We start from the raw sequence: 26002 nt of genomic DNA, 5'->3' as shown, positions 1-26002 counted from the left end.
TGACAACATCAGTCTTTGATACAAAAATTTTGAATCAAGTAAAAGAGTGCAACTCCAGTGACATAAATTTTGAACTAAGTAAAGGAATACTACTCCAGTGACATCAAAAGACACACTGATATTCATGGAAGAAAGTTGATTTATCAACTATCCCATTTTGGGAATTCATCCCTAATCCTCAAATATTAGAGAAATCTTGTATTATTAAAGGTAATCTGTACCATAGTTGGGCTGTATTTTGCTTATTAGCGCAAAAACTCTCTGAAATTAACTGTCAACAAGTAGGGTTTAAAGGTAATCCTCCTCATCCCTAATTTCCCTTTTTAAATATGATAATGGCCTCCCTAAGGCTACTTGAATTGATTGACAGACTTGCATTACTGTGAAGTTTGGAGGGATATTAAAGGAATGCTCACAAGATAGCTTTATTGTATGTTACAGCTTAGTGCTTGGTCATGTCAGAGGTTAAAAACCACAATTTAACAAGGAAAATTAGGAGAACAAACCTCTGTGCAAAAAGTATACACATACAATGTACATGTACAAGGAGAGTCACTACATTATACATCACATAATGTGACATCTAGTGGTCACCCTGAAACAATTGTCTTTTGCACATGATCAAGACATTACTGGCAAACTTTCTTGTTTGTGAAAGGACATATTTCACACATGACCCTGCTAAAGTGACATTGTTTTAATTTTAATGATGCTAGAACACTTCACCTTAGACAACATAAGTTCTTTCCCTTTAATATAGGCTGAAAAAAAAAACAAACAAAAAGAAATGCATGGAAGCAACCAATGAGGAATTTTCTTCGAGAGACATCCAGCAAAAGTCATGTGACTATGATGGCATTTTCAAAGTCTTCATAGGACTCTGTTTCAGACAACATTTGGACACTCAAAATGATTCATCCTTTTTCTTTGATGAGCTGGGCTCACAAAATTCCCCATTTTTGCTTTGATTTAACCAATCTGTCTAAATTTTTTGTTCAACATGCAAATTCCTCTTTCACAGTATTCAGCTTCCATTCCTTCCTCCCAACAGAATGACAAATCTACACAATTTGAGAAACAAAACAAAACAAAACAAAAAAGCTTGGTTTTCACCTCACAACAACCAAATTTCACTCCCTGAATCATGGATGCAGAGTTGTCATAGAGTACTAAAGCGATAATGTCACAGTCTTTTTTACAGCTTGGCTTGGATCCAAGTGTGAGCATGGTTTAATAGTGCTGTTCACAGATATTCAGGCTAGGTGAGGTTGTTTAGAACCAGTTTCCAAGGCGATGAATGGCTATGACATCAAACTTTGATGCTCTAGGGGGCCACAAATTTGAAGATGCTCATGACGGATATGTTCAAAAACAGCCTTTGGCTAAATCTTGTTGCCATGCTTAAATAAATGAATGAAATAAACCGAAACACAACGAAACCACAATATGGCAATATAAATTCTACAATATACTGTACATGTACAACCAAACGTCTTGAAAAGGCATATTTCTTTACCTTAGCTGATTGGTCTGCTGCAGCGTTCATGGTTGACAGGTCCATTCTGAGATTGACAAAAAACAAATAAACAAATATAAACATGTAGCTGATAAACTTGTATTTCTCCCTCCTCCTCTCAATGCATCTATTTTGTGTATTATCAATTGCATCTTTGTCGATTTCCTCACCATTGATAGCAAATGAAACTCTGTCAATGTTTGTTTTTTTCTTGACATTATCACCTTGTGATATCATTATCCCAATATTTTTCATACGCACAACTACCAAACACTGCAAAAGCAACCTGCCTTGTCTGCCTGTGATTTTGAAAATATTACACACATTGTAGTAGCTTGTGTAAGGAGATTATGGAGAATAACTTTTCCCAAACCCATGTATTAAATGAGATTTTTCTCTCATACTCGGTTATAAATACATGTATGAATACATATGGAGAGCGTAGCATAGAATTTATGTATTTCACACACTTTTGTACATTTGTTACATGGCATACCAATCAAACTGTTTGCTGCACAAGCTTACAATAGAAGGTTCTACAACCAAAGAAATAAAAATGAAGCTTGGTGCAGGTTGGTCGTACAGATGTGTTTGTGTGTGTGTGTGTATGTGTGTGTACTGTTTGTGTGTTTGCACTGGATCAGTGACAGACATGTCATTTCCCCAATTCTCGCTATCGCCAATGACGTAAAAAGTACCCGGATGGTGATTTAAGCGTCATTTACGGTGCATTATGGGATAGTCCGGTAGCAAAGTCACTTCCGTTCGTACGCGCGTGATACGTGAGTAATGCTATTTACACACACAACCAACTGTATTCTACGTGTACTTCCGGTTTTCTCGACTTGAATTACAGCTTTAATATGATTTGAAATTTCTCCATTCTGAAGAAATTGCTGTTAATACGACTATTGGTTGTTGCTGCGAAGCTGCCATGTGTTGTTCGCACGACAATAAATGAAAAAAGTCTGCAGAAATAGGACCCTTACTGGCATGCGAGACGTGACGTGGCAGCGTGGGTGAAGTTTGCGGGTGACTCCACAGCGCAGTACGTACACGTGCGACTTACTAGTAGTCAAGTAGTGGTAGTAGCACTAGATAGTAGGCCTAGTGCCTACGTACATTGTACGTACTTACTTGGAAGAAATTGCTTCGGAGACAGGATAAGTTCGAGATCACTGTTCGTTCCCGATTGTGTTCGCGACATTTCGACAGAGAACAAATTAAAAAAAAAGATGGGCATTCCACGACGATATACTGTATATCCAGGTGGGTGAATATTTTCCAGCATATTTTCAGCGTATGCAGAGATGACTGATCTGTGATGTGCACATCGATCGCATGATCAAGCAGTACGCGCTGTACCGGTATGTGTTAGCTTATGCGCTGCGTGCAGTGGTGGATGCTAATGCAAGGCCGGCCGCCGGCGGGGACTACAGTGTACGAGTATGACAGGCCTGGCCACTCGCTGGCTCGGGCGGTACAGCGGCCTACTGTACTAGTATCTGTGGTCGGTGCTGCGCTATAGGTAAGGTACACGTACGCGCACGCTAGCATTGTGCAAATTATGCCCCGCGCCGGAAGTGCCCTTGCTACCAAGTGCACTAAATCTTGACGAAAAAGCCACATCCGGGTACTTTTTACGTCATTGGCGATAGCGAGAATTCATAAACCATACTTTTCCTTTTATCAAGTGAAACAATTTAGCAGGCTGTATTTTGTTAATTAGCACAGAAACTGTCTGAAATTAGCTGTCAACAAAAAGGGTTCAGGTAATCATCCTTATCTCTAATTTCCCTTTATGATATGATAATGGCCTCCCTAAGGCTACTTGGACACAGATACAATCACATACAGTTCCACATCATGGTATGAGTATTGCCCACAAAAATCATAATTTTGTTCATGAAATTCCAGGGTTTTTACAGTTGCCTTTTTTTCTCTAGTGAAAGTCATCTTCCATTCATTTGCTTGGCTGCATACTACCAGTATCATAAACTAAAAATGCAAAGGATAAAAAAAGCGAAGGATAAGTACAACGGAATATAATCTCCACTCTATCTGTGGGAAGAAATGCTAGGGTCTGGTCATTGTAATATGACAAGTAAATATTATAATGTACACATAGCTTACCTTGGAAGCTTCGGCAGAGAATCTGTAATAGAATAAATGGTAAAAGATGGCAACTTAATCATGGAAGTAAAGACTTAAAGAATTGTACCTCGTCATCCCTAGTTATTCATAAATACATGTTAACTATTTATTTTTATATTAATTGTATATATAGATAAGCTTGAAATATTTTGTTTGAAATAATAAAACCACATATTGTTGCATTTTATGAAAAAATCAGATATGATCATTTTGAACACTTAAATTGGTTTTCTGAGGCACGGCTGTCAACTTGAGAGTAGGGCATCAATGACGTTGCACCTTTTGGCAGGCTCTTACACGATCGCTTGCAGGAATTATTTTTTAAAAATCGCGTACGGAGACAATTTTTGATGTCCACGCGTATAAATTGGTGAAAGGTTATATTTTTTACTCTTCTTAATTATCAGTACAGTGAAAATCTCAGGACTGCTTCCCTTTAACTTGTCTGTCAAACAAACTTTGTTAGCAACAACATTTACTCTAAATGTGCAGTGTATTAAATACCGACATGGTTTAAACACTATCATGACCACGTAAATCCTGGCATTACAATAACTCTCTTACTGCCTGCAAAATACATAATGCTCAATATGGACATACAGTTTGTACATGTACAATGGCATACATAATGTAAGTTAATTGAACATTCATAAAGTTCATTATTTCACAGAATAATTCCGAAAAAGGCAGTGGACATAATGTCCTCTGCGATAGGTTAATTATTGATCCCCTGCTTGAGATTATAAGGAGTTTTAGATTTTCGGGATGGGGACATTGAGAGGGGGAAAACCCATTCTGAGCATCATGTGCAGAATCGCTATCAAAGTTGATCTATTTAAAGCTTGCGTCGTCTGATTTTTTACGACGCGTTCTGTGCTATTCTTACATCTGCTCAATTCACAACGTAGAGAGCTACTGCATGCACCGATCATATGGGGGTGCCATTTCATTCTTTATAGATTGCGTCTTGGCATAATCTAAAGCTGCTTTTCAACACGACGCAAAGAAGAGGAGAACGTCCAGCTCAAGCGTGGTCTACCAAACGTCTGCCCCGCAAATCTATTAAAATCATTGTAGTAGATTTCTAATAACGCAGCATCCATTCATTTAAAGTCATTAATGATGGATGAAAGTTTAAAGCAAGTTACCCATGATTTGACCGTTTCCATGAATAGATCACTCGTACAAATATAAATTCCCTGAAATTCATGAATAAAAAATGGCGCAAATCAAGTGCGATATTCAAAGAGCACAACACTTCAACAGTGGGCCACGTCGCCGGACCCCTGAAATCATTGTCACGACCTTCCCAGAGCAGCTCGCATAAGCAGTTCAAAGGGTAAGTAATGGGTAAGTAAAGTTGCATAGCAACACATAAAGACTTGTTTCATTCCAAATTTTGTAGTTACAAGTAAGTTTATCTGCTTTGAATCTGTACAGCGTGTACACCTACAGCCACGGTGTCAGCAATTTCTGAGATAACTAGCACATTTATGCACTATTTTTATTTTGCATGCCACCGTGCCAGAATTTGCAATATTCGCCACAGTTCGACCGCAATGTGTATGCTTTGAATCTCTCACACAGAGTAGAGTATACTGTAAAAGTGGATATTTTCACGCGACTAATTTTTCGCGCTTGGCCTGACGAGAAGAGTTTCACATGTGTTTTAATTCCGCGGAATCAAGACATAAACCACTGGAACATATGGCATGCAAAAATATTCCCGTGCTTTTATTTCCGCGCTTGTTTCTGGCTGCACGAAATGAGCGAAAATTTCAACACCGCGAAAATTTCCACTTCTACGGTATCGAGTACCGTGCTCTCATAGTGCGATGTAATATACAGTGTGTGCATGGCAAGCGCGGCAATCCATTCATAGGCGGCGCATGGCGGTACGTCGCGAATTCGAAACATGGACATATGGGGTCAAACAATGAGCGCAGCCGTTCGAACGATGATCGCAACACAGGCGTTCGAATCATGCACGCTATTTTGCTTCCGCAATTCAGGCGGTCGAAAAATGGGTAACTTGCTTCACCACTGCACTGGTTGTGTTCTGTTGTGTGGCAATGCACAGCACCCGGCACCCCGTTTGTTGTTTCTTCTCAATCAGGCCGCGCAGGGAGGGGCATTAGAGCAACCATGTGGCGTACTGGAAGTGCTTTCATTTACGCACACTTGCGTTGACACATACATCATTCATACACACACTGCATCCCAAATCTCACACATTGTATTGACACAGGCCCACAGTACATTTACCGGAACACATGCTGTCAAACTCGCAGTGCCTGATATACATCATACGTAGGTCTATCTAGGTACAATACTCAAATTCGCACACTACTTGATTAGGAATCTCGCACTGAAAATATAGAGCCGTAAAGTGCAGAATTAATTGCCGATAAACATTAATTTGGTATAAACATAAAAAGGACTAAACAAGAAGCTTCCGTATGAGTAACCCCGTCACGGGGCGCTGTAATACATGGTACGTATTTGTCCGCATGGGGTCGCTGCTGCGGTTACCGTATGAGTAACTGTTAGTGTTAGTAACATACCTGCCAACTCTACCGCATTTGGCGGTAGACTACCGCTTTTGAAAGATTTCATTAGCATTCAATCTATAGCGCTGCTTGCATAGGCATCCTGGATTCTACCGCTTTTTCAAATGAAAATGTTGGCAAGTATGTAGTAAGTAGGAACAGTACACTCCACACAGCTTCACAGGTTAGGAGGGAGCTGGATATGGATGGAGAGGCCAGTGTAATCACTCACATTCACACTAGGTTTAGGCCCTTTGTCAGAGTATTAAGAGTAGGCCCAACGTTAGACTAGCCAACAATTTCATGAATTTGCAATCGGCTAAGTCAAGTTTATTTTCAGCTGTCACTTCATGTCATGCATGCTACACATTCCATGCACTTTAGGCCTAAATATACTTGTGAAAGTTGTAGCTAGCCTACGTTTAGACAACATTCAACAGAGCAGGGCCAGAGGCTCAGCTACATTCACTTCCCTACAGTAGCCTAACATGTTAAATTTTACAACTTCATATCAGCAGCATCGACCGCGCGCCCGCCCATTAATTGCATTGACATTGCTATGCATGCCTAGTAGACTCTATGTGGAGTACAAACGTTGATTGACTGTGTAATTACCTGTGCTAGCGTGCGGGAAAACTCCGCTGTTACTATTGTGGTTCTGCTGGGCCTTCCCCACATGCAGCAAATCTTTCAGAACTTGCGAGGCGTCACCAGCACTTAAAAGCCTGTTTAATTTTACACGGCTGTCGCTGGGAAGGGCCGGTTCCATGCTAAATTACAAGAGCAGAACATGCACAAATGTGGCCTTTCGTACAAAACAGTCCATTCAGTGCGTACGTACACGTTTCCAGAACATGGAAAAACAACCTAATGTAACATCCCAACAGGGCAGAAAGCATGTAGGCCTATTGCAGAGTAAAAGTACCTGTAATTGGCTGAATCCACTCGCTGATGACATGACGTCGTGTGTATGGTATCTTCACATAACGCAAGACCCCGCAAAACATGACCGAGTTTATAAAGTTCTACAAAGCAAATGCAGAAGGTGATGAAAAGTAACGAATGAATGAATAGATAGATAGATAGATAGATAGATAGATAGATAGATAGATAGATAGATAGATAGATAGATAGATAGATAGATAGATAGATAGATAGATAGATAGATAGATAGATAGATAGATGAATAGATAGATAGATGAATAGATAGATAGATAGATAGATAGAAAGATAATAGATTGATAGATAGATAGATAGACAGATCGATAGATAGATGAATAGATAGATAGTTAGATAGATAGATAGATAGATAGAAAGATAGATAGCTAGATAGATAGATAGATAATAGATAGATAGATAGATCCAGCCTATATATAGATAGAAAGATAAAGATTTGTAAGATTTGTAAGATTTTATTGTCTCTATTGACCCTCTCTCGGGGTATGAGAGTACAAACATATTTACAATATATGAATACAAAAATGATAATTGATAAGTGATAATGTACATGTTCATGTGAAAATAACAGATATAGATAGATAAATAGATAGATACTAAGTGGATAAATGAATGAATGAATAGATAAATAAATAGACTGAGAGACTAGTCTGTAGACATAAAACTGCGCAGTAAGTCACGTTCTGTTTACTCTGTTTTGTCAATTACACAAAAGCATGCATGGACAATAGGAATGATGAATTCACTTTATGATCAGGCGCGCCGGAAGCAGTTTTGGATTGGGGGGGCAAACATTGGAGGGGGCTCAAGATTAGACCATGCATATGTTACACAATATACACATACACACACACACACACACGCACACTCATCTATTATATATATATATATATATATATATATATATATATATATATGTGTGTGTGTGTGTGTGTGTGTGTAAATTTGACGGTCTGTATGCTTGTGCGTGTGTGCGTGAGCAATAACGGGACTACAATACATTACGGAATGTGATACATTCAACAACGCAGTCATTGAGGAACATTGTAAGTTTTCCTTACATAGATTATGGAATGACGGTGTGTAACGATCGACAAATTATATACTGTCAGCAACATAAGGTGAATGGCGTAACAATAAAATGCGAGCGAGCGAAGCGAGCGAGCTTGAAAATTTTGATATTCTACAGTTCCAAAACTGGAGTTTTAATTGTAGCTATATATTTCGCTTTGGAAATAAATGGGGGCGCATCGGGCGCAACAGCTGGCAATTATTGGCAGCAACATAAGGAGAATGGCATAACGATTCAATGCGATCGAGCAAAGCGAGCGAGCTTGAGAATTTTGACATTTTACAGTAAAAAAAAACTCCCGTTTGTAGCTATATATTTCGCTTTGGAAATTAAGGGGGGCATCGGTCGCAACTGCTGGCAACTACTGGCAGCAACGTTAGGAGAGTGGCATAACGATTCAATGCGAGCGAGCGAAGCGAGCGAGCTTGAAAATTTTGACATGTTCACGTCCCCAAACTCCCGTTTGTAACTATACCTTTCGCTTTGTAAATTAAGGGGGGGGGGGGGGGGGCATCGGGCGCAACTGCTGGCAGCAACATTAGGAGAGTGGCATAACAATTCAATGCGAGCGAGCGAAGCGAGCGAGCTTGAAAATTTTGACATTATACAGTCCCCAAACTCCCGTTTGTAGCTATATTCATCTTTCGCTTTGGAAATTAAGGGGTGGGGGCATCGGGCGCAACTATACTGGCAATTACTGTCAGCAACATTAGGAGAATGACATAACGATTCAATGCGAGCGAGCGAAGCGAGCGAGCTTGAAAATTTTGACATTCTAGAGTCCAACAACTGCCGTCGTAGCTATGTTTTTCGCTTTAGAAACTAAGGGGGAGGCGCACCGGGCTCAACTGCTGGATGCGAGAGAGCGAAGCGAGCGAGCTTGAAAATTTTGACATTTTACAGTCCAAAAGCTGCCGATTGTAGCCATATTTTTTCCCTTTTATTCATATATATACATATTTATTTTATTTTCTTTGTTATTCATTTGTTTTTATTATTATTATTATTTTTTTTTGGGGGGGGGGGGCTTTTTTGGGGGGGGGCGGCCGCCCCCCCTGCCCCCCCACTTCCGGCGCCTATGTTTATGATATAATAAATGGACTCTGGTAAAGTGCTAATATTATACCCAAAAGATGCTCATTTTGCTATTGTGAAAACCATGATATGTGATATGTTATTACAAAGTAGATCCATGATATAACATCCAGAACAAACAATGATGCAACAAATATTTAAAAGTTTAGATGTAAAACATTTACTCATAGAAAGAGGTAGGTTTAAAGGGATTCTGGTTCTAACTTCTCAGTGGCGGATTAATCGCTAAAAACAAAAGAACTAAAAAGAAAATAAAACCCGGAAGTGGCACTAGAAATACTAGTTATGGAGCCCCTCAGTTAAATAATTCCTGGATCCGCCCCTGCTTCTCACAAGATAATCTTAGAAATTAACTTTCACCAAGAAATATTAAAGAATATACAATTCTAAAAGCAATTCAAAGTTTACTTGACAAAAATGGTTATGAATGGCTCGAGATACCCAGAAATATGGTGTCCTAATAAAAGGCGAGTCCCATTTTTTATTGTTTTTTGATATCTCAGCCATTTCAAAATGGATCTTCATAAGATCAAATAAACTTTGAATTCCTCTTAGAATTGTAATGCTCTTTGACATTTCATTAAAGGGTTTCTAATCATCTCGCAAAAAAGTTAAAACCTGAATCCCGATTTCTACGCCGAAAACTGCGGGGCCGAGCTAGGCCCTATCCCTTTAAAAGTTCAATTTGAAAATAGAGGTGCAGAATTAAACAACTTCTTAGAATAAGTGTAGAAATAATCAAAATTAGATGAACAGATAGAAACAAATAAAATCTACTGACCGTATAGATACAGATCCCTGTTTAATGCGTCTCTTCTTCCAGCGTACTGCAGATACAGATATCTGGTAGCTATATAAACAAACTTAGAAGTAGAAGTAGACTCGTAGTATCTTTACTGAGGTTCATCTCTCTAGGTGTATGTCCTAATATGGAGATTACATGCTCTCTATCAATATAAGTTGTGAAATATTGAGTAATATACTTATTGTTGATTTCTAGTCATGTGAAAAAAGAGTTGATGGCATTGCCCCTTTCAAACTGTTCAATATTGTTGCCACATGCGCGAATGGAAATAGTGAACGCGATATCGTCGAATATTTCAGGTATGGTGTCTCTGTCGACGATGCATTACGCAAAAGACAGTCGAGAATGCAAAGGCGTTCATGCAATCAAACTACGATCTTTGACGCAATACACTGCACATATAGGGCTATTACTAGCCTATCTCAAGATATTTGTATATTTATTGTGCACACAAACTACTAGTAATAAGTCTAAATTCTCATCAAATATTAAATAAAACAATTGATATTAGATTGATATAAATTTTCTGCCGTAAGAAATCTAAAAAAATGCATGAAAATTTCGTGCCAGGAAATACCTCTCATTCATCTAACTGGAAGGACCTTCAAAAAATCTAGAGGTTCCTTCCTCATGATATCGCTCGCTCGCTGGCATGCGCCGCTTGCTGTATGTACCCGTACCACCACCCTTTGCTAATTGGCCCCTGCTAGCTCTAGTACAAAGTACTAGTAGTATGTTGCGCTGCATGCACTTCGTGGGCGTCTACTTAGCCGGAGCCGCCGGGCCACGTTGGTAGAGGGAGCTGGAACTAGCTAGCACTACAGCCGACAGTAGAAGAAGGCTACCGAGTATTCCACGTGAAGTTGCGATTTTTTTCTTTTTGATTTGTGTACATTGGTGAGTGAAATTTAGATGGTGTTCGATGTAAACTTATGTCGCTTTGGTTAGCTTGCCTAGCCTTGGTATAGACTCGTTGGATAGTCTGTGCTCAGTTTGACCGAAAGATCGGTCTGTACAGGGACTCCACCTCCCTGGTCTGTATCTGTCCGTCGGGGAATGTTCCGCGGAGACTACGTCTGGCTTCACGGATCCCCTCCGACAGCGTCAATGGCAAAATATAAAAGAGTCCTCCGGACAGACGGATCTTTCTGTCTAGTGCTCAGTGTGCTGTCCGGCCGGAGGAGTCTTTTAATTTTTTGACGTTATCGCTCTCCTCCGTAGATCCATGAAGCCAGACGCAGTCTCCGCGGAACATTTCCTCGACGACCAGATACAAACCGATCTTTCGGTCGACTTAGTATTGATTGAGCAAGGTGAAATCAGAATTAAGGAACACCAAACCCTGGCCCTGGCCTGGGGCGTTCCTTTACACAGTGTACTAACAGGCTACATCATTTTAATAAATTTACTTGGCATTCAGGCTGGACGCAGTTACACATACCAGTACTAACCATCATGTAACGAATAGTGTTCTAATTTACTTTCTAAGGCAGATGTAAGACTATTATCTTATCTAGACGATAGATCTACACCATTCCTCTGCAGTGCTAAATTTAGGGTACTACTGGACATGGTGATGTTGCTTTCAATTCAATTATGATCAATATGACAACGAACCATAGATCAAATGTTTTGATCTGGCATTGTTGTTATTATTCGATTTTTAAGGTATGTGTCATTCACTTATGAATATTTACGCCTAATAATACCTACTAAAATTTATACTAACGCTAATATTTTTTTTTTCCTTTGAAGAACATAAATTCAAATTAATAGAGTCTAAAGAAGAAAAAAAAAATTGCTGCATTACTGCTGCAATTTTGGAGATTCTAAAACAGACTGTCAACACCCACCATGGGCCATTTTTGCATATTTTCTTGCCAGCCCAGCAATTATTTCTTACGAAGTGAGTTGTGTAGTTTACTTATCACATCTCTCGGTTACTTAATTGATGATAGGATATATCCTATTGTTGTTGATGATGATTTATTCTGACCACACTGTCCACAGGGGAGGAGATCATATCAGTTCGGGAAACCCACTCACAAGGGGGGCCCCTCCTTATAAGTAACCCGTCCCCCTTATAAGTAACCCTGTCCCCCTTATAAGTAACCCCCGGGGCACCCCTTATAAGGAGTCTCCACGATTTTTTGCAATGCAACGCGAAAATGAAAGGACTGCGGCAATTCGCTTGATTATGTCCATAAAGCTTCACAAGTTTCCTAGTTACTCACGAAATTTGAGCAAAATCGGTTTGAGGCATCATATCTAAAATCATGGATTTAAATGCGATGTCAAACGACCCATGCGAATGCTGAAATGCGAGTGATTACTGGCGTGAGTGTCGCCAGGCGCGGCGGCGCGGCAATGCTTGAGTGCAGACGTGGCGACTGAGTTCATGTTCAGTGATGAAATCAGTCGCCACGTCTGCACTCAAGCATTGCCGCGCCGCCGCGCCTGGCGACACTCACGCCAGTAATCGCTCGCATTTCAGCATTTGCATGGGTCGTTTGACATCGCATTTAAATCCATGATTTTAGATATGATGCCTCAAACCGATTTTGCTCAAATTTCGTGAGTAACTAGGAAACTTGTGAAGCTTTATGGACATAATCAAGCGAATTGCCGCAGTCCTTTCATTTTCGCGTTGCATTGCAAAAAAGCGTGGAGACTCCTTATAAGGGGTGCCCCGGGGGTTACTTATAAGGGGGACGGGGTTACTTATAAGGGGGACGGGTTACTTATAAGGAGGGGCCCCCCTTGTGAGTGGGTTTCCCGAACTGATATGCTGAGAGAGAGAGAGAGAGAAAAAAAAAAGGTTTGTTATACTATTACATGTTGGCTATGAAAGGGAAGCATTTAAGCATTCTTTCCTTGAAATCTCCTCTAAAATGTATAGCCTCTTCAAGTGTACTGTGAACAAAATGCTTTCTATGCTGATGCTGGGAACTTCCTACAGTGTGTACAATGCTGTACAATGGGGTTTTCTTAGCCAGTCAACACTCAAAGCGCACAAATGGTTAAAGCAGCAGTTACTGTAAAAGTGGATATTTTCGCACGACTAATTTTTCGCGCTTGGCCGGGTAAGAAGAGTTTCTCGTGTTTTTAATTCCGCGGAATCAAGACATCACGCACAGGAACATATGGTAAGCAAAAATATTCGCGTGCTTTTATTTTCCCGCTAGTTTCTGGTTGCACGAAAAAAATTTCACCGCGAAAATTTCCACTTTTACAGTATTAGGTAAAAAAGTCTTCATTGTTTTTCTTTCGTAGGGCAGTTTGCATTGACATGCACCATCCAGTGCTGGCTCTGTTGTCGAGGGCATGTATGCCAAAGAGGGTGTTCTTGCAACCCAATGGAATGAAATGTGCCTCAGCATGGATTCTGTTCCAAGGGAGGACGCTGTCCCTAAATCACCTTCACGTGAAGCAGATATCCAGTCAAGCAGGGATGGAGGAGCCAGAGCTCATCATCCAGGGTCAGGAATTCACCAGAGATGATTTCACCACTGTCACCCCAAAGATCATCTCGCGCGTTGGTACCAACTTGCATAACCAGCCGCACCACCCTCTCTGCATCATCAAGGAGCGGATACGAGACCACTTCTACAAGAGCTTCCTCAATCGCCGCGGCAACCCCCTGTTTTCAATCTATGACCACATCAGCCCTGTCGTCACCGTGAGGCAGAATTTCGACAGCGTCTTGGTTCCAAAGGACCACATTTCTCGGAAGCGGGGGGACAACTACTACATCAACAGGGAGCACATGCTGAGGGCTCACACCTCAGCTCATCAGCACGAACTGATGCAGGCTGGGCTTGATGCGTTCCTGGTAGCTGGTGATGTGTACAGGAGAGATGAGATTGACACCAGCCACTATCCGGTATTTCACCAGATGGAAGGGGTGCGGCTTTTGACCCAGCATGAGGTGATTTTCCAGCAACTCATGACAAATATTGTAAGGTACATTTGATATTCAGGCAAAGCTTTTGTTCCAGATGAGCCATTGCAATGGAGCTCAAGTGTGTTCCATGAAGATAGTGTACAGTTTTAGCTTGTGTAAGCTCCTACTGATGCTCAGGGGCCTGTCTTATAAAGACTTGTGATAGAAATCACTCACAAGTTTTTTGAGAGCTGCAATGCAAGTTGTGATTGATTTAGGGACTTGTGCTTGATTTGAAGGCTTTATAAGATGGGGCCCTGAGCTTGCCTGGCCAATTTTGAGATTTTGTTTTCGAAGTCTACTGTGAACAATACTGTATGAGCTGTTATTTTTGCAAGGGTTTAATTTTCGTGAATTTTGCGAATCACAGTTGGATTGCGAATTTAACAAGCGAATATGTGAAAATATTTCTTGTGCCACTTCCGAGTTTCATTTCATTTTTTATTTTTATTTCTTTTGTTTTTAACGAAAAATAAAGGGGGGGGGGGGCGTGCGCCGGTTGCACCACCCCCTCTGGATCCGCCACTGCATACTGCATTGAAGATGACCTTCTGGGTCTCATTGCATGAAAAATCCAATGATAGCAATTCTTGGTATAAATGTAACTTCTTGTAGCAACAACCAATTGAGAAGCAGGATTCTTGTCAATACAAGTACATGTACACTTGCTCTTCCTGCGAGAGTTTCTGTCATTGCGACTATTCATGAAATGGACCCCTGGTCTCCCAGTTATTCAGCAGGTGTAATGATGCGACCGACCTCAAGCTCTTTGAGAAAGTGCCGACCAGGAGGACGCATGAGAAGCAGGAGACACACACGCTGGATGCGGCCAAGCTTGTCGAATTTGAGCTCAAACACATCATCACATCCTTGGCAGAGATGCTCTTTGGGAATGGTAACAGATTCTAGAAGAATATTCTTCTCTCAAGTCTATCAAAGCCTCTCTAACGAGTACCATAGCATTTATTTCATTATAATTTATAGAAGTTATGATTCCATATTTGTCTTGACCAGCAATAAACTTTGAGGGGAGGAGTCCACCAAGAGACTGACTTCTTGTAACAAGAAATTATGCCATATAACTTTTACCTTTCATGACGAGATTCCATTACATTGCTTTGCATATCTTCTCAGATATATCAGTGTTTACAGTGTTTATTTCTAGCTTTCAATAGTCACTCACGATTGGACTTTAGGTAAAAAATGTAACCTGTATATTCCAGTAGTGCATCTTGTTTGTTAGACAAAGATGAGTTTCACAAGCAGTTTAACAGTAAGGACACACTGTAATGGTGTAAAATGCTTAAGTGTTTAGTGTTTAAAAGTGTTAACTTTAATTCTTTTAATGTTCTTTGAGATGAATTTATATATATGTTTAACTTTTATACCAGTGTTTGGAGTGAAGTAAAGTTGAGGCGTAGGAGAGAAATTGTACATACATTGTATATTTGTTGAACATGACATCAGGAATTGTAAAAAGGATTATTAAAGTAATGTGATTTGGTGTTATGAATTGCAAAAAGTTTGAGCTGAGTACAAATTGTGCAACTTTAAATAAAAGAGGGTTTAGCATGAGAAGACAGAATGTTTACAATACAAGGAAACATAGCATGAATCTCTTGATCACAAAAAAGAGTTTGATTAAGAGTTTGAAGAAACATCTATAAGGATGCAGTTCTGTGATACTTTGTTCTACTTACGAACTTTTCAAAGTGCCTTTCTCAGACAGTAACTTTTATTACACTCTTCCTTTTCTTGCAAACTCTCTCGTTACGCAACTATCAGACATTGAATGCCGGTGGATTGAGACAGAATTCCCCTTCACACACCCCTCCTGGGAGCTTGAAATCCTCTTCCAAGGAGAGTGGCTGGAGGTCCTTGGGTGTGGCATCATGGAGCAGAAACTCCTCCAGTCTGGTAGGAACACCCCCTCCTCCCCCCCCCCCCCCCCCACCACCCCTCTTTTATAGGCACAGTGCTGTCACAGCTCTACACCAGCAAATGGCTGGAGGGCTAAATGATATCAAATCAATAACAAATTAATCAAGAGAGAAATAGAGACTTGCAACTTTTATTCTGTCTTTCCCCAGTGTGCGTTTCTGCTTATGTGCATTTTTAGGCGATTGGTATAGATGACTGGATATCCTGACACTAACTCTAAATGAAAAGGGATAAATCCATCCTTAACTGTATTGTGTCATAACCTTTGTGATGGACTGTTGCTGTCTTGTGCCTGAGTTTGTTAGCACAGTATACATTAATGTGAATTTGTTTAGGGAATCAATTAATTGCTAATAATAGGGCCTGCTTATACTAACAAATTACAAGAAAGTGCATAGGCACGTAAATGATATGTATCAGGTAAATGTTAGCTGTAGTTTCAATGTATAAGCCATTGACCAGATAAAGAATAGAAAAGAGCTCTAAAAATGCTGAAAAACCCCATAATCCTTGAAGACTAATAAAGGTACTTGTTTTGCAAGTCCATTTGGCAAGTTAAGCAACCATTTAAAATGAAAAGCATTAAAATATTATTTCAACCTCAAAATGATCTTCCCATACAGCTGGAGCGGGATCTTCCATAGGCTATGCCTTTGGCCTTGGACTGGAGCGGCTGGCCATGATCCTGTTTGACATCCCAGATATCCGCCTCTTTTGGAGCACTGACAGCAGATTCTTGTCACAGTTCAAGGTGGAGGATGCTACGCATGTAAAGTTCAAGGTAGTGTGTCTTGTTTGTCTTAAACCAAGTTAGTCTGCTATGGCTATAGCTTTTTCTGTTACAAGAATGTGATATTTCAGTATCAACTCAAAACATCTGAATTTCTGACCCCAGATCCTTAAATTGCTTTGGATATCATTGTCATGGCAACTGTCATGTAAAAAGATTGATGCAAAAAAAAACTAGAACCGGAATTTGTCAACACTGACAAATTAGGTGATCCGATCTCTTCGAAAATCAATGATTTGAGTCCTGATCCAAATATTCATGACCATACAGGTTTCATCTGTGTTGACGGGACATTCAATCCATTTTTACGAGGTGATGCCGTCATCCAATTAAAATGTTGTAATTATATTAATGAAAGATCATTTAATAAGCTACAACATACTGAAATCTGGGTGTAAATTGGCAAAGGATAAGTGAGATACGCTCGAGTAAACTTGAAATTTGATGACGTCATTTTGAAAATTTGCTTTTTTTACTTTATTAAGAAATTTGATATCTTTTCATCATTTTTCCAGCATCGCCAACCCATGAAATAACATGTACAACTCATCAGCTTTCAGAATATGTAAAGAAAATGGGGGGTCACTGTCCATCCTGACGAGTAAATTCAGATTTAAAATTGGCGGTTTTTTTGCATTGTTGCACTGTATATCGCTATTGACGCACGCGCGGAAGTTCAACTTTGACGGGCCCATATGACGTCATATTGAGTCGGATTGACTTGAAACTTGGTAGAAATATTCCTTGACATTTCAGGCATCCGATAAATGTAAAAAAAACCGGAAATTTATATTGCATATGAGCTGTGCGTAGGTATATGTGCGCGCGCGTACGCGTCCGTCCAATTTTTTCAATTTTTCAAAAAATGCTCCAAATGGTCTGAAACGTGTGCAAAAAAAATTTGAGCTCGATTTGAGCATACAAATATTTCAACGTGCACGTACGCGCACGTTTTAAGAGAAAATATGAATTTTGAGAAAATGAGTGGAATGGGCATAACTTGAAATATATGTGATGTAAATTTCATTGAAAAACTCCATTCCATTAATGAGATATGAGTGAGAATGTGTTTTCATATAATGACGTCATAGTGATGTCACCATCGACCAATCACAATGATATATAAAATTTGTCGTCTTTGGGACATGATACATATATGGTATGAGTTTGAAATTGATACTGTGAGTACTTTCTGAGTAAGTAGATACACAACTTTTGTCCAGAAATAAAGAAAGAAGAAGAAGACTAGAGATTGTAATTTGTCATTACTGACAAATTAAGGTGATCCGATTTTTTTTTTCATCAATGATTCGAGTCCTGATCGCAATAGGCATGACCATACAGGGTTTTTTAAAAAACGTTGGCCGTGTGATGTTTGAATTCTCGTTTAGAAAAGGGAGTCATATCTGCCATCTTTGGTACCAAATTCCGTATACACTAGATAACGAAGATACAACAACAAATACATACTAGAGATTGTAATTTGTCATTACTGACAAATTAAGGTGATCCGATTTTTTTTTAATCAATGATTCGAATCCTGATGACCATACAGGTTTCATCTGTGTTTAGAGACATTGGCCGTGTGATGTTTGGATTCTCATTAAGAAAAGGAAGTCATATCTGCCATCTTTGGTGCCAAATTCTGTATACACTAGATAACGAAGATACAGCAACAAATACATATGACCTTTGACCCACCTTTACACTCCCAAGATGGCATCTGAGGAAAAAGTGGTTATTTTGTGAAATAATTCTTACGACATCGTCTATACGTGTGCAAAATATGGGAAAGATAGGAGAGGTATTCACCAAGATACTAGATGAAAAATTTATGACCTTTGACCCTAATTTACATACCCAAGATGTTGTCAAATCAAGTAGTTGTCATTTTATGAAATAATGTACGTGACATGAACTAAACATGTGCCAAAGATGGGGGTGATAGAACCTGTTTTTCTTGAGTTATTGCAAAGAAAGTTGAAAAAGGAAAGAAGTATGAAAATACATCGAAGATAAGCTTTCATTTCCACAAAGTTTTTTGACGTAATGCCGACGTCGTATCAAAAAAATGGAGGCACATTAACGATAGCCCAAAGTCTAAACTACAACATATTAAAATCTGGGAGAAATTCACCGAAGGTTAAGTGAGCTAGGGCTCGATAAAAACATATCACGTCAATTTTCACATCTAGAAAAATTCTCTCCCATAGAGATAACACATCATAGCGAAGACACAGAAAGATGTACATATGACCTTTGATCCCAATTTGCACAGACAAGATGGCATCTGAACAAATAGTGGTTATTTTGTGAAATTATTCTTGTAACATGGTCTTTACGTGTGTAAAATATGGGAAAGATAGGACATGTATTCACCAAGATACAGGATGAAACATTTATGACCTTTGACCCTAATTTACATACCCAAGATGGTGTCTGATCAAGTAGTTCTTATTTTATGAAATAATGTACGTGACATGAACTAAACATGTGCAAAATATGGGGGTGATAAAGGCTGTTTTTCTTGAGTTATTGCAAAGAAAGTTGCAGAAAGAAAGAAATATCTCAACACATCTAAAATAAGCTTGAATTTCCAACAAAATTTTTGACCTAATCCCGACATCGTATGAAAAAATAAAGGGCACACTTACGGTAGCGTAAAGTCTCAGCTATAACACAGTAAAATCTGGTAGAAATTTACCGAAGGGTTAGTGAGCTAGTGCTCGAGAAAGATAGTCGTGTCAATTTTCATTTCCAGAAAGACTGCACTCCCATAGAGATAACACGTAAACTGGTCAAATTTGACAAGATTACATTCAATCCATTTTTACGAGGTGATACCGTCATCTAATCAAAATTTTGTAATTTCATGTTTGAAAGAACATTAAATAAGCTACAACATACTGAAATCTGGGTGAAAATTGACAAAGGATTAGTCAGATACGCTTGAATAAACTTGAAATTTGATGACGTCATTTTGAAAATTTACTTTTTTTACTTTATTAAGAAATTTGATATCTTTTAATCACTTTGACAGCATTGCCAACCCATGAAATGACATGTACAACTCATCAGCTTTCAAAATAAGTAAAGAAAATTGGGGGTCACCGTCCATCCTGATGAGTAAAATCGGATTTAAAATTGGCGGTTTTTTGGCATAGTTGCACTGTATATCGCCATTGACGCGCGCGGAATTTCAACTTTGACGGGCCCGTATGACGTCATATTGAGTCGGATTGACTTGAAACTTGGTAGAAATATTCCTTGACATTTCAGGCATCCGATCAAAGTAAAAAACCGGGAAATTTCTATTGCATATGAGCTGTGCGTGCGTATATGTGCGCGCGCGTACGCGTCCGTCCGATTTTTTCAATTTTTCCAAAAATGCTCCAAATGGTCTGAAACGTGTGCAAAAAAATTTTGAGCTCGATTTGAGCATACAAATATTTCAACGCGCGCGTACGCGCACGTCTTAAAAGGAAATATTTATTTTAAGAATATGAGTAGAATGCACATAACTTGAAATATATGTGACGTAAATTTCATTGAAAAATTCCATTCCATTAATGAGATATGATTGAGAATGTGTTTTCATATAATGACGTCATAGTGACGTCACGGTCAACTGATCACAATGATACATTAGATTTGTTGTCTTTGGGACATGATGCATACATGGTATAAGTTTGAACTTGATAGGCATAGTACTTTCTGAACTAACCTCTGCACAAATTTTGGGGATAAATAAAGAAAAATGACAAATTAAGGTGATCCGATTTTTTTTAATGAATGATTCGAGTCCTGATTGCAATAGGCATGACAATACAAGTTTCATCTGTGTTTAGAGACATTGGCCGTGTGATGTTTGGATTCCCATTTAGAAAAGGGAGTCATATCTGCCATCTTTGGTACCAAATTCTGTATAGACTGAATAACGAAGATACAGCAACGAATACATATGACCTTTGACCCACCTTTACACTCCCAAGATGGCATCTGAGGAAAAAGTGGTTATTTTGTGAAATGATTCTTGCGACATCGCCTATATACGTGTGCAAAATATGGCAAAGATAGGACATGTATTCACCAAGATACAAAATGCAACATTTATGACCTTTGACCCTTATTTACATACCCAAGATATTGTCCAATCAAGTAGTTGTTATTTCATGAAATAATGTTCGTGACATGAACTAAACATGTGCAAAATATGGTGGTGATAGGGTATGTTTTTCTTGAGTTATCGCACATAAAGTTGCAAAAAGAAAGAAATATTTCAATACATCGAAGATAAACTTTAATTTCAACCAAGTTTTTTTTTACGTGATCCCGATATCGTATGAAAAAACGAAGGGCACACTTACGATAGCCAAAAGACTCAGTTACAACCTGTTAATATCTGGGAGAAATTCACCGAAGGGTAAGTGAGCTAGTGCTCGATAAAGACTATCATGTCAATTTTCACATTTAAAAAATTCCGTCCCATAGAGATAACACGTCATAACGAAGATACAGAAAGAAGTACATATGACATTTGACCCCAATTTGCACAGACAATATGGCATCTGAGCAAAAAGTGGTTATTTTGTGAAATGATCCTTGTAACATGGCTTTTACGTGTGCAAAATATGGGAAAGATAGGACATGTATTCACCAAGATACAGGATGAAACATCTATGACCTTTGACCCTAATTTACATACCCAAGATGACGTGTGATCAAGTAGTTGTTATTTTATGAAATAATGTACGTGACATGAACTACACATGTGCAAAATGTGGGATCAATAGCCATTGTTGTTGTACATCTATCGCACAGAAAGTAGTAAAAAGAAAGAAAAATAAAGAAAAAATATGTTATTTTATAGAAATTTGAAGGAGAAGCATAAAAAAAATCAGAAAAAAGGTAAAGTTATGAAGGGAGATTAAGACTAACTAAAGAAAAAGAAGAAAAAAAGTATTTAAAAAATTAAAAAATATATTGGCAGGGGTGAGCCTCGAACCAGGGACCTTAGGATTACGAGTCGGATGCGCTATGCAATGACCTATTTCATGCTCCATAGGCCCTGTGTATTAAGCAAAATGACGCTGCATCGAAGCCACGTGCCATTTTTCAACCAAGTTTATCGACGTGATGACGACGTCGTATGAAAAAATGGAGGGCACACTTACGATAGCCCAAAGTCTCAGCTACAACATACTAAAATCTGGGGAAAATTCACCGAAGCATAAGTGAGCTAGTACTCGAAAAAGATAGTCATGTCAATTTTCACTGCCAGAAAAACTGCTCTCCCATAGAGATAACACGTAAACTGGACAAATTTGACAAGGTTACTTTCAATCCATTTGTACGAGGTGATGCCGTCATCCAACCAAAATTATGTTTTTATATTTATGAAAGAACATTTTATAAGCTACAATATATTGAAATTTGGGTGAAAATTGACAAAGGATAAGTGAGATACGCTCGAGTAAACTTGAAATTTGATGACGTCATTTTGAAAATTTACTTTTTTTACTTTATTAAGAAATTTGATATCTTTTAATCATTTTGTCAACATCGCCAACCCATGACATGACATGTACAACTCATCAGCTTTCAGAATATGTCAAAAAAATGGGAGGTCACCGTCCATCCTGACGAGTAAAATCCGATTTAAAATTGGCGTTTTTTTTGCATAGTTGCACTGTGTATCCCCATTGACGCACGCGCGGAATTTTGATTTTGACGGGCCCGTATGACGTCATATTGAGTCGGATCGACTTGAAACTTGGTAGAAATATTCCTTGACATTTTGGACATCCGATCCGTGTGAAAAAACTGAAAATTTCTATTGCATATGAGCTGTGCATGGGAATATGAGCGCGCGCGTACGCGTCCGTCCAATTTTTTTCAATTTTTCAAAAATGCTCCAAATGATCTGAAATGTGTGCAAAAAAAATTTGAGCTCGATTTGAGCATACAAATATTTTAACGCGCGCGTACGCGCGCTTTTTGAGATAAAAATGAATTTTGAGAATATGAGTAGAATCCACTTAACTTGAAATATATGTGACGTAAATTTCATTGAAAAATTCTATTCCATTAATGAGATATGAATGAAAATGTGTTTTCATATAATGACGTCATAGTGACGTCACGGTCGACTGATCACAATGATACATTAGATTTGTCGTCTTTGGGACATGATGCATACATGGTATAAATTTGAACTTCATAGGCATAGCACTTTCTGAGCTAACCTCTGCACAAATTTTGGGGAGAAATAAAGAAAAAAAAGAAGAAAGAATCCGTACAGATACAGAAGGTGATCCGAGAGGATACTCGGATCACCTAAAGAAGAAGAAGAAGAAGAACAAAGAATCCGTACAGATACAGAAGGTGATCCGAGAGGATACTCGGATCACCTAATAAAAATAACTTGGCAGAAGATCAATTAGGGACTTCATTGTGTCAATATTGGTATTTATTTGTGATTACAATTATGTGTAAGTGCCAACCAACTGCATTATTCACCACCTGACAAGCGGAGGAACTGCCCTCGGTAGTCTCACTCATGCTACTAGGTCCTGGCTCAAAGATGCAGTCTTCAATGCATGGGGAAAGAGATAACAGAGCAGAAAGACCATAAGCAGGAAGAGGAAGAACAAAAAGTGGTTTGAAGAAATGGAGCAGAGAATAGAGAAAAATATATCAAATTTTTCATAATTAAAAAGTTTTGTACAAAACAGAGGAAAGAATGTATACAGTCTTGTATCTCGTCAAGAATAATTCCACACTTCTCCCGTGTCATTGTGAGCATGATTGCGAAGAATCCAACTTCTGCTTTGAGGCCATTTTTGCAAAATTTCTCCTACTCTGTGTGTCTCCCGCTTTATTAATACAATTCAGTTCTTTCCTTAACATACATAAGTTTTGTCATATTATGATAAAAATAAGGCTAAGATAGCATCAGAGATCATCTACTGAAGTATAATCCTAGAGCAGGACCCTGGCTGCAAGGGATATCCCGCATTGTGCTCATCACATACACTACGCTTTTATGATATTGTGTATATGTTGGTGTGATCAGAGTCTCCAGTTTGCTTGGAGGGTCAGGGATTATAATCTCCAAATGAAGAGATACTAGGGGTTGGAGTCTTTGTGATTATCATACAGATTTTTTGTTTTTCACAACCCCCCCCCCCCCATTTCTTACTCTCCCCATCCCCACCACTTCTTTCTTATTCTGGGTCTTGTTCATCTCCAGCCATTCAGCAAGTATCCTCCCCTCATTCAAGACATGTCGTTCTGGTGCCCGGACTCGCAGTATGAGTCCAATGACTTCTACGATCTCGTCAGGTCCATCGGTGGGGAGTTGGTGGAGCAGGTGGCACTAATCGACGACTTCATGCACCCCAAGACGGCCCGCAGGAGCCACTGCTACAGGATCACCTACAGGAGTATGGACAGGACTCTGACCAAGGAGGAAGTGAGCAAAGTCCACTCCTCCATAAGAGAGACAGCGGAGAGAAGCCTGCGTGTAGAATTAAGGTGAAAAGCATCTGCAGACGGGACTGTCTAAACCAAAAGCTTAAAGTGTGAGTGGTGGAAGCACAATCTGTGTTCATTATCCTTTGAGGAAGTCGCCGCCTCTCTGTCACTGGATGACTGGGTTTCTTTCATCATCTTCACCAGTCTAAAGGTGTTGGACTCACATCTCTATGCAGTTTGCATTTATAATTTCTATAACTGGTGATTGTTTTCATGTACAACGTATTCTCTTTCGAGGAATTGAATTGAAATCCAGCCTTTTCTTTAGTTTACCACAGTCTTGGCAAAGAAACAATGTGCAAGTACGGTACTTTAATGATGTAGGCGACCATGAAAAGGGCCCTTTCAGTGGTTTCTATGTGTACACTGTCCTTGTGTATTGACAGACTCTGTTAGTGTGCAGACTGAGAAAGATGGACCATTTTTCATCAAGACTTGACAATGTTTTACTCTGTCCAGATGCATGGAATAGTTGTAGAATTATGCCATCATGATTTTTAATGATATCAACAGTGACATCACAGATATTATGTGAGAAAAGTTTGTGATGTAAAATGACAAGGTGATTATGGAGGAAACATCAGGAGCAATGTTGACATCAAAGTCTCAGCACTGGAGACCCAGAGATGCTTTCCTATTTTGTATGTCTTTGTCTTTCAAATGAAAAAGAAAAATCCAATGAAAACATTGAATACAGTGCACTCCCGTTATAACGAGCACAGTTATAACGAAATTCCACTTACACTGATATAAACATTCAGCCCGCAATATTACTGGCTTTTTGTTTTTTGTTGTTTATTTGTTCGGTTAGAAATCTGCCAGTCCCGAGGACTTCGTTATAACGGGAGTCCACTGCATAGGAAAAAGTGATCATTATCTTATGGCTCATTTTCCTTGTACTGGTACATTGAGGTCAGAATATATGCTCCTTGTGTGGATATATATATATATATATATATATATATATATATATACAGCTGTAGTTCATCATTTTTTTTTTCCAGGATGCACAAACAAATTGCATTCTGCAGTCACGTAGCAATGCTATATCCAGACAAATTTTTAGTTTCCAATATGTGAAATGTGGCAAGCTGAAATAAATATTTGAGTAAACCTATATCGATTTCATTGTTCAATGACTGATTTGTTGTGCATTCACTGTCATTCTAAGGGAACAGCATGTTAAAGGGATGGTATAGTACTGGTTGAGATAGGGATTCTGGTTTTAACTTCTTACAAGATAATTATTAATTCCCTATACAAATTGTATGAGATATTGAAGAGCATACAATTCTAGGAGGAATTCAAAGTTTGACAAAAATCAGTTTTGACATTGCTGAATCCAGCAACATGGCATCCTAATATAAGGTTGGTCCCACCTTTTATTAGGACCACTTTGTTTTTCTTTGTTTGTTTTTATATTTCAGCCATTTCAAAATGGATCTTCATCAAATAAACTTTGAATTCCTCATAGAATTTTTTATGCTATATAATATTTCATACAAGTGTTTTTGAATCATCTCAAAAAAAGTTAAAACTGCATCCCCGATTCTACCAAATCTATACCATCCCTTTAGGTTGTCTGTGTGACGAGATAGATATCTGATGATGGTTAATGTTAAAAAGGTCTGCATTTTGAAGAGA

General features: G+C 38.9%; 1 protein-coding gene and 1 long non-coding RNA gene across 2 annotated transcripts; one reads left to right on the top strand and one right to left on the bottom strand.

The window, feature by feature from the left end:
- Window positions 1–1397: 1397 nt before the first annotated feature.
- On the bottom strand, window positions 1398–7091 carry LOC139712071 (uncharacterized). The gene is made up of 3 exons (XR_011709553.1): window positions 6835–7091; window positions 3650–3671; window positions 1398–1562 (listed from the first exon to the last, which is right to left on the bottom strand). It is a non-coding gene; the product is annotated as an uncharacterized lncRNA (long non-coding RNA).
- Window positions 7092–10986: 3895 nt separating this feature from the next.
- Window positions 10987–24935, top strand: LOC139712050 (phenylalanine--tRNA ligase, mitochondrial-like). Its single transcript, XM_071623886.1, has 6 exons — window positions 10987–11045; window positions 13422–14076; window positions 14821–14986; window positions 15877–16008; window positions 16656–16813; window positions 24075–24935. The coding sequence occupies exons 2-6, from the start codon at window positions 13438–13440 to the stop codon at window positions 24360–24362; spliced, it is 1383 nt and encodes a 460-aa protein (XP_071479987.1). The 5' UTR covers window positions 10987–11045; window positions 13422–13437; the 3' UTR covers window positions 24363–24935.
- Window positions 24936–26002: the final 1067 nt, after the last annotated feature.

The sequence above is a fragment of the Diadema antillarum genome, unplaced genomic scaffold (assembly GCF_040938485.1).
Source record: "Diadema antillarum isolate AM-2024a unplaced genomic scaffold, OU_Dant_1.0 seq00001754_RagTag, whole genome shotgun sequence".
NCBI classification, from domain to species: domain Eukaryota; kingdom Metazoa; phylum Echinodermata; class Echinoidea; order Diadematoida; family Diadematidae; genus Diadema; species Diadema antillarum.
This window is presented reverse-complemented; position numbering and strand designations above follow the sequence as displayed.